Source organism: Macrobrachium nipponense, chromosome 27 (assembly GCF_015104395.2).
Source record: "Macrobrachium nipponense isolate FS-2020 chromosome 27, ASM1510439v2, whole genome shotgun sequence".
Taxonomy (NCBI): domain Eukaryota; kingdom Metazoa; phylum Arthropoda; class Malacostraca; order Decapoda; family Palaemonidae; genus Macrobrachium; species Macrobrachium nipponense.
In genome coordinates, this window is record NC_087216.1 from 72,756,190 (window position 1) to 72,765,266 (window position 9,077).

General features: G+C 45.4%; 1 protein-coding gene across 2 annotated transcripts in view; it reads right to left on the reverse strand.

Moving 5' to 3' along the window:
• Positions 1–762: 762 nt before the first annotated feature.
• The window catches only part of LOC135201087 (TWiK family of potassium channels protein 7-like), a 182,895-nt gene continuing 174,580 nt past the window's right edge, over positions 763–9,077 (reverse strand). For both annotated transcript variants that reach the window (XM_064229976.1, XM_064229977.1), the window contains exons 4-5: positions 1,917–2,044; positions 763–1,203 (exon numbers count right to left, since the gene is read on the reverse strand). In XM_064229976.1, the coding sequence (XP_064086046.1) occupies positions 763–1,203; positions 1,917–2,044 (569 nt within the window). The remainder of the gene's footprint in view (positions 1,204–1,916; positions 2,045–9,077) is intronic.

A 9,077-nucleotide genomic window follows, 5' to 3' on the forward strand; every position in this document is an offset into this window, starting at 1 on the left:
CTGAAGTTTCTGGAAACTGTAAGATGAGTCAGAGTTAGATCAAAATCACTGTTAAGAATTCAGAACCCTTGGCTTGACGTTGCCTTTTGCGTCCGTAGGAATGCAATGTTTGTCTCTCGGTGCGGAGTGAGGCACTCCAGAAAACACTCCCGAAAAGAACTTCCGTCACTGCCAGAAACGTCCGGCATGCCGGAGACACAGCTTTGGCTTTTATCTTCAATAATGGTCCATGCCCGGTCAAATTCTCTCCGGAGATATCGGGCTAATGGCCCGCCCAACATCTGCGGTGTCACAGATGGTCACTGTTTTCTTTGTGCGGGTGGGCAACATGGGAGTTTGGGAGGGAGTGATGGAAGAGGGGGGAAGCGTTGGTGGGGGGACTGCTTTGAGGGTGGGCATCTCCTTCCTGAGGGTGCCGTAGAGAGTCTCGCAGTTGTCCCTCGTGTTGGTGATCTTCGCTGGGCTGCCGCCGGTGATGTCCGCCGGGGAGTGGAGGGGGCTGCTGTTGTTCCGGGGGTTGAGGCTGGCCAGGGTGTTGTTGGGCGTCATGTGCTTGTCGTCGTCCGTGGGAGTGACCTTGTAGATGGTGTTGGTGACGGTGGAGTTGGGCCGAGCGTTGGTGTTGTTGGCGAGGTTGCAGGAGGCGTTCACCAGGCAGGGGGGCTGGGTGAGCTGCGGAGGCGGGGGCTTCCCGGCCCCAGCGGAGTGGTGCTTGGGAGTGCAGCCCGACCCGTAGGTGAAGAGGGCCACCGTCTCCATGTGTCAGGTGTCGTCCAGGTGGAACCGGTGGTTGCTCCCTCCGCTGGAGCTGGTGGCCATGAGGTTCCCCAGCCTGCGCCCGAGCCCGTAGCCCCGGTTGGTCATCTGCTCCTGCATGAGGTTGAAGCAGGTGGCGATGAGGGCCATGCCCACCAGTAGGTAGAAGGCGGAGCCCAGCAGGGCGACCTGGACCCCGGTGCTGGTGTTGGGGGCGGTCTCGGGAGCCAGGTCCCCGAAGCCGATGGTGGTGAGGGAGGAGAAGCAGAAGTAGATGGCGTGCAGGAACGTCCACTGGTGGGCGTAGGCGAAGACCGCCGCCCCGCCGCAGATGTAGGTGATCATCAGCACCAGGCACAGGGTGACGGGGACGGCGCCCCCCTCCCCCTCCCCGTACTCATCCCCTAGGCTGCTCCCCTCGCTGCACTCACCTCCGCCCCACTTCCTCTGAAAGAAAAAATGTCATCCATGAAAAGGATTTAGAAAAATTATTATTTCTTCCTAATTATTAATGGTAATAATTATTAATGATAATAATAATGATTAAATCTTTAACTCCCCGCAGAGGGGTAGCATCTTCAGTGCACCTCATGTGTGGTGCACTGCAAGCATTACTCAAGGTTCTCTGCAGCATCCCTTCCTGAATGCCCTTAGCTGCTATATAACCCCCTCTTATTACCTTTACTGTACCTCCGTCCATATTCCCTCTCTTTCATCTTACATTTAATTCTCTCTTAACAATTGTTTCATAGAGGAATTGCAAAAGGTTTTTAAAGGTTTTTCCTCCTGTTACTCCTTTCAAACCTTTCTACTCTCAAAATTTCCAATATATATATATATATATCTAATAATATTATAATAAGATATATTTATATAATATATATTATATTATATATTACACTTTGCATTTCAAAGGACAGTATATCTGTTCTCAAGAATTATTTCCAAGCGGAGAATATTCCGGTGAGAGAGAGAGAGAGAGAGAGAGAGAGAGAATATATAAACTTTGCATTTCAAAGGAATTCACAAAGACAGTATTGGTTCCAGACTTGGGTTACGTATTACTACACAGTCTCTCTGGAGAGATAGATAGATAGATAGATAGATAGAGAGATAGATAGATAGATTAATAATTAATAATGATTATAAATTTATAATACCTTGGCAGGATCGACGCTGGTGTAGGGCGTGGCGGCCGACTGGTGATTCACTCGGGGCATCTGTGGGCGTCTCCGGCACCGGCAGAGGCGCCACCAGAGCCACTTCAGCGCCCTCGACAACAGGTCCCCTGCAGGAGAAGAAAGGGAGTGAGAGAGGGTGAGAAAGTGAGTGAAAGAGAGTGAGAGAGAGAGAGAGTGAGTTGCAAGGATGAGAAACCCCACTAAATCGTGCGTTTATAAGGTTTGGTCTAAGGGGATTGGGTCTAATTTTTCTAAGGTTTGGTCTAAGGGAATTTTTACCTAAGGGATTATATTTACTCTTAAAAAAAAAACTTAAGAAATACATTAAAAAAAATCTGACATCAAATAAATATACTTCTCCATTACAGCAACACACACACACACATATATATATATATCTTATATATATTATATAATATATATATATATAGAGAGAGAGAGAGAGAGAAGAGATGAGAGAGAGAGAGAGAGAGGCCTAAAATATACGAGAGAGAGAGGGTCTGGTTGCTAGGCCTAAAATATCTATATACGAGAGATTAGGTCTACAAATATATACGAGAGAGAGAGAGAGAGAGAGAGAGAGAGAGAGAGAATGGGCACTAGGCCTATATAATCTTCCCAACACTAAATGTAAGTTTTTTTTATTTAATTTTTTTTCTAAAATAACAATAGTAGTTTTTTTATATTTTTAAATTTTTTTTTATATTAGTACCATAACGTGCTTGAATGTGTTGACTCTCAAAACTGTTGTTTTTCAAACCATTTGATTATTTCATTTCGATTTTATATATTGTTACGTGGTTAGATCTCTCTCTCTCTCTCTCCCTCCCTAGTATTTCGTGCACCTACTCCTATGGGCTGCTAGTAATAAACTAATTGCGGAAGCTCAATGGGAATAATTGAGAGAGAGAGAGAGAGAGAGAGAGAGAGAGAGAGAGAGAGAGAGAGAGACGAGAGAGAGAGAGATAGAGAGAGAGAGAGTAGAGAGAGAGATTTGTTTTAATCAATTTATTGCGCCCATTGGCGTCAGACATTTGAGTACATGGTAATACAGTAATATTGTTTACATCTACGTAACCATTGTAATTAAGTTATGCCTAAGAAAAAAAAAACCATAGTAAAAAAATAAAGTATATACAGACATTTAAGTACATATCAAAACAGTATTGTTTACATCTACAGCACATAATTGATTGGGTTACACAAAGGAATACAAAAAAATAAAGTATAGACAGATATTTTAGTACATATTAAAATAATATTGCTCATTTCTATATATCAAAGGTTATACAAATGAATTCATATGGAATACAAATTAAATTTAGTTTGATTTCGTAGGTAGGTGTACCTATCTTTAATCAGTATTACATAACAGCTGATTATTCAGTATCCACCAAAGTGAGGATGGCGCATGAGGATCTCATCGAGCAAATTTATTATCTGTTCAAAATAATTTTTTACATATATCAACTACTGTGAGTTCCTTTGGGGTTGAATATGTCACTAACAAGTGGACATTCCAGGCAATAGTGTTCCAGGGTGTTGGCGTTGGGTCGTCACATAACCCTACAGGAGGAGAAGTGAGGAACTTCATCTTGCTCAGCCACCTGCCAAACTGGTCGCCAACCCAGCCGAAGACGCGCACAAACAACGTTATTTTGACGAACCATGAGTCCTCTGCGGCGATACTTGTGTTGGAGGAAAGAAGTGATCATAATGCTGTATTGATACACTGGTGGCTCTCTCGGCATTACTACGATGATGAGTAGGTGAGCGAGCAGCTTGGCGCGACCATTTTTCTGCAGCACAAGAGGAGATGGACTGGGAGCATCAGCATCTGGAGGATCCAGCTGACAGGCAGCCTTTGCGAGATGGTCAACGGTGTTGTTAGCCAGAAGACCCACGTGAGAGGGAATCCATAGGAAGTGCACTACCAGTGAGCTCATGTTGGCCATGTCTAGTTGCCTATGTATTTGTGTAACCAGGGGCTGGTATGCTGGCTTATGTGATGCAAGGGCTTGGAGTGCTGGTTGCGAGTCGCAGATGATCAAGCCATTGTTTCTGGTCCGTGTGATTTAAAATAACTGCATCTAGAATCCATGTAGTTCACAATACGTGGAGCTTGATGACTCTGGGAGGCGACGGCCTATCCAGCCCCTGGCGGGGTTTCCAAAGTGGGGGAGAAAACAAGCACATCCAGCACTGCCATCCTGCTGTAGGGAGCCGTCTGTGTAGAGGTGATGGGCTACACTGAGGGATGAGGATAGTCTGTCGATGGTCTCCAATGCACGTTGTTGTTGAAGTTGAGGCAAGTCAGTTCTTAGAGACTGGAGTGTAAGAGATTGCTGGCACAGGAGTCTGCCAGGGTGCAAGGCCATGATCCACATTCTCTGCCACGATGTTGATGTCAAGCCCCCCGAATGCTTGAAACAGACAGTACTAACTAGTGTACGTCCCCCCTGGCGTAGTTGTGGACGAGGTGCATCTAGATCCAGAGAAGTTCTGATGATGTTTGAATAGTGAGGAGACAGGTGAGGGTAATACAGGCATTTGATACTGAAGTAGGTGACATTGGAGTATATTCGCTCAACGAGTGGAGGGAGACGGAGTTCGTGTTGCATGTTTACAATTCTAGTGGATGCTGGACAACTAGAATGAATCTCATTGCTGGTTCTGGAATTTTTCAAGCGGCTGTAGAGTTGATCTGGAGAGTTGACATAGTGCAGGGGAAAGATAATCTACCACTGAGCGGATGAAAGCAATATATATGTTTCTGGCAACTGGGATAGATACTCCTGCAGAATAATTAGTAAGCCACTTGAGAGGAGTCAGGCGTCGCTGTAACCGGGCCAGCAGATCTTGAACAATGGGATGTACTCTCTGTCTTGCTGGAATGGATGGTGTAATTCGCACTGGCGCTCCCAAATAAATATACTGTGTGCATAAAGGTACAACATTGTTCCCCACAGTAAATTCTGGTAAATTCCTTGCTGGCCTTGGGGAGAAGATTCTACTTTTTCCTGGGGAGATGATAAGACCACAGGAGGATGCTGATTCATAGAAGGAAGAAAGGAAGCGTTGCAAGTGATCCGGGAGGTTGAATGAATGCAAATATCGTCTGCGTAGCAAGTGATGGTTGTGTTATCAGTATTAGCAAGTAAGGAAAGAAGGCGATGTAGGAGGATATTAAATAAAAACGGACTAAGTACCCCCCCTTGTGGAGTACCAAGTTTCAAGTTCCTTTGCAGTGCTCAATGCTCCCTTAAACAGCACACGAGAGACTCTATTTCGAAGATATCCACGTATCCACCTCAAAAGGTTTCCCTTGATTCCAAAATCAATAAGCTGGTCTAAAATAATGTCTCTATTTGCAACATCAAATGCACTTTTCAAATCAATGAAGGCTACAACACTGGTTGGGGAGAGACGAGTGTAGAGCTCCATGAGACAATGATGTGTTCCTCGTTGGGGGTAGGAAGACCGTATATTCTAGATGAAAGCTTATCTTGCAGCCGGAACATAAGGCGTGAGAGGAGGATACGTTCAAATACTTTGCAGAAACAGGAGGTGAGGGAGATAGGACGAAATTTGTCAGTGCCAGGCTTGGGAACGGGTATAATTGTACTATGAGTCCATGCTAGGGGCACATATCCCAGGCAGAGGCAGAGGTTGTAGAGCCGGAGGAGAGGGTTGCCAGGTATTTTTATGAGTGTGCAAAGGACTGCATAGGTGATGCCATCATCACCAGGAGCTGACTTCTTACTCCTTGCTAAGGCACGTCGTAGCTCTCCCACCTTAGTTAATTGGGGTTACATCATCCTCTTCATCACTGCTTAGTAAGGCGGAACTGAGACGTAAGGCACGATGGTTTTTATGTGAAGAGAGAGAGTCTTGTATATGAGCTGGAAGGTTGATGGTTCGTGACTGTGCTGACCACTCATCAATAAGGTCCTGTGCATACTGAGGCAGGGCTGTGGTGGAGGACACTTGGGAGTTTCTTCTTCACAATCCTGTTGATGAGGTGCCACATGGAACCGATGCTTGTTTGATGGTTGATGCTGTCTGTTAATTTGTCGCCAGGAATCTGTTTTGTACACATTGCTGTAGAGCAACTAGATCATCTCTCGATAGTTGATACTGGTGCAGAGTCTCAGGACTTGGTTGTCTCATAAAGGCAAGGCCATCATCCATCGCCTTCTTTTCTGCCTGAGAAATTCGATTATCCAGTGTCATAGCACCAACACGATGCCTGATATGAGGCTTTCTGATATATTGTGTGTGGAAAGCATGTGTGGTACTAACAAGTAAGGAGTAAAGTTTCTCCGGACAGTGGGAGGTCAAATGTGGTTCGAAGGTTAGTCATATATGAAATGTACGTAGGCTGGTACTTAGGCGGAATTGTGATGCAAGTGCGATTGTGTATTGGAGTAGGTTGTAGCGGGAAGGGAATATTGGATGCTGAGACCAATGTGATCAGAGAAGAGCGTAGGAACCGTTACACAATTGACTTGGGAAGGTACGAGTCCACAGGTCAAGATGTGATCCAAAAGTACCACCTCGGTGGATGCGTAGATCCACCAGTGTCCCAACGGGTCAGTTGATTTCGACGAATGTATCCTAGAACAGTAGATTCCCGTTGCGGTTCACAGTGCCAGGAAGATCTCCCAAGTCTGGGATGTGACGGGCATTTAAATCTCCCATGTAAAACCATAGACCACGAAGGGTTGGGGGCTGGAAGCTTTGGTTTGTATTTTATCCTACTGGTGCTGCATATACATTGCACAGTCGTATTGGTGCCTCCCGCCAACAGTAAATTCTCAAATAATTGAAATGTTGTATCCTTCATCCTCAGAGTTTGGGAGAGGTCTATGCTGAATTGAAGTGCGTATATAGGTGATGAGGCCATGTCTTACTAAATGGACGTAGGACACATAGCCAGTGAGCGAGGGAGCTTCTTCCCTTGGCTGAGCATTACCAACAAAAGCTTCCTGAATTAGAATAACATCTGGGTGTGACTATGTACAATTCCCTTAAGTGCAGAAAGTTTTGCCCAGTTTGTAATACCACAGGCATTCCATGAGATGATATTAAGCTTTACTTGGTTATCGAACATGTCCCTTGGAAGAACGGCGACTAGATAAAGAGGCAGTGGTAACACCGGTATGAATTGGTGGTGTATCACGTGGCAATGGTCCTGTATGGGGATTAGTAACACTCAAGACGTGTAGCAAGTGAGTCAAGTTCTCAGTGAGTGTAGTAACTGATGTGATAACAACCTGCTGAGCTTCAACAAGAGATTGTAGTGTGTTATCATTAGTAGCAAATTTAGAAGTTAGATTGTCAAAGGAGGTTACGAGACTGTCGATGCAGTGTCCATGCTCTCTAAACGAGATTCATGGCTTCAAAACGTGATGTAAGGGAGTCACAGCCGCGACTTGAGGACATCTACAGCATTACGAAGTGTAGTCTTGTGAGGAGGCAGTAACAGTGGTGATTTGATGGCACTGGAAAAAAGCTGTTGTGCAATAAGCTGGTTCGATGCAGAGCCTGAACGCCTAGGTACAGCCATGCCACACATTGACTCCAGGCTCATTACATCTCGGGCATTTCCAATGCGAGGAGTCCGGTGTAGGTAGAGGTAATGAGCTTGATGTTGATGCCGAAGAACTGTCAACCACTGTGGGTGGTACAGGGGGGCCGATGAGGGCAGGTCCGACTGTCATGCTCAGCAGCACAAAATGCACACTTTTCAGGGGCAGCACAGTATCGTGAGATGTGACCGATACCCCAGCATTTGAAGCACCACGGCTTTTCGTCTGGCATTTCTGCGTAGTTCACATGATGGTAGACAAGGGAGGAAGGAGAAGTTAACAAAAGGCGGGGGTGGATCTGGGTGGCTCCAAGTAATGACAATACGATTGATGGACTTCCCATCCTGTAGGAAACGACGTACAGTGTGCACCCCTTCCAGTTCCTTAGCTAATGAAGGGTCTACATCCACAGGATATCGAGTGATGAGATATGTAGGGAACTTACGGGGTCTGTTTACATCATCCTGAACATCTAACATAAGTGACAGAACCTCACCACCCTTGACCCTGTTTATGATATCCAGGCGATGCCTCGAAATGTATACAAATCGAGAAGTGACCGCAGACATTTCAACTTCAGCCAATTCCCGATCGAGGCTGAACATCTTGGTAACCTCCGATAGCCAGCGAAGCTTCACATTAACCCCCGGATTCTCTCTAAATAAGAGCTTTATGTATTCAGCACGTGGAGCAAAGGCAGGGAGAACAGTTTTTGTAGCCATGGTAGGTATAATCTGAAAAGCAGGTCTAGGCAGGGAATTATTTAGAACTTTATTTTGAGAGGAGGAAGCATCACACTTTGTAGTTTTAGCAGCAGGGGATGATGGCTCATTACTGCTATCTGAATCATGCTCCATACATCGTTTGTTGGAGGTATAGGTATGGTCCATGAGACTAGGAGCTGCACCAGCAGGGATCAACTTATGAGATTTAGTAGAGACAAGTCGTGGCCAATGTTTCCTGCGTAAGCAGATGTTCTTCAACATTTATCATCACTTAGAGCAAGGTCCTCCTCAACATCAGCGAGAGTACCAGGTCCCAAGAATTCCATAGTCATTATCTACTGGTGTTTTAACAATGCCCGTATCTAATTTCGTTTCTATGGTACAGTAACATAGCCCATGACAGGGATAACCACGTCACATACCCTGTACTGCGCATGCGCGGTTTAGGAAAAATTTGAAAGTAGTGGTATGGCCGAGTGAACGAATTTTTAATCCTAAATAAAGTCTAAGTTCAAAAACTCGTAAACACACTAATGTCATAGCACTGACCACTAAGTGCTACCACAGCTTTCAGTCATTCTAGGTGATGTAGATCTTGCGTATCGGCCTAAATAATCGATGAAAGTTTTCAGAGCATACAAAAAATGCGCTTGTTGACAAAGTCCAAGATCTTCTTCTTCCGAGAGAGAGAGAGAGAGAGAGAGAGAGAGAGAGAGAGAGAGAGAGAGAGAGAGAGAGAGAGAGAGCAGGGAACGGCTCCCCCTCCCCCCACCACTCTATTTGCCATTGCTTAATAACGACCCAGTGATTCTAGTATTATAGGA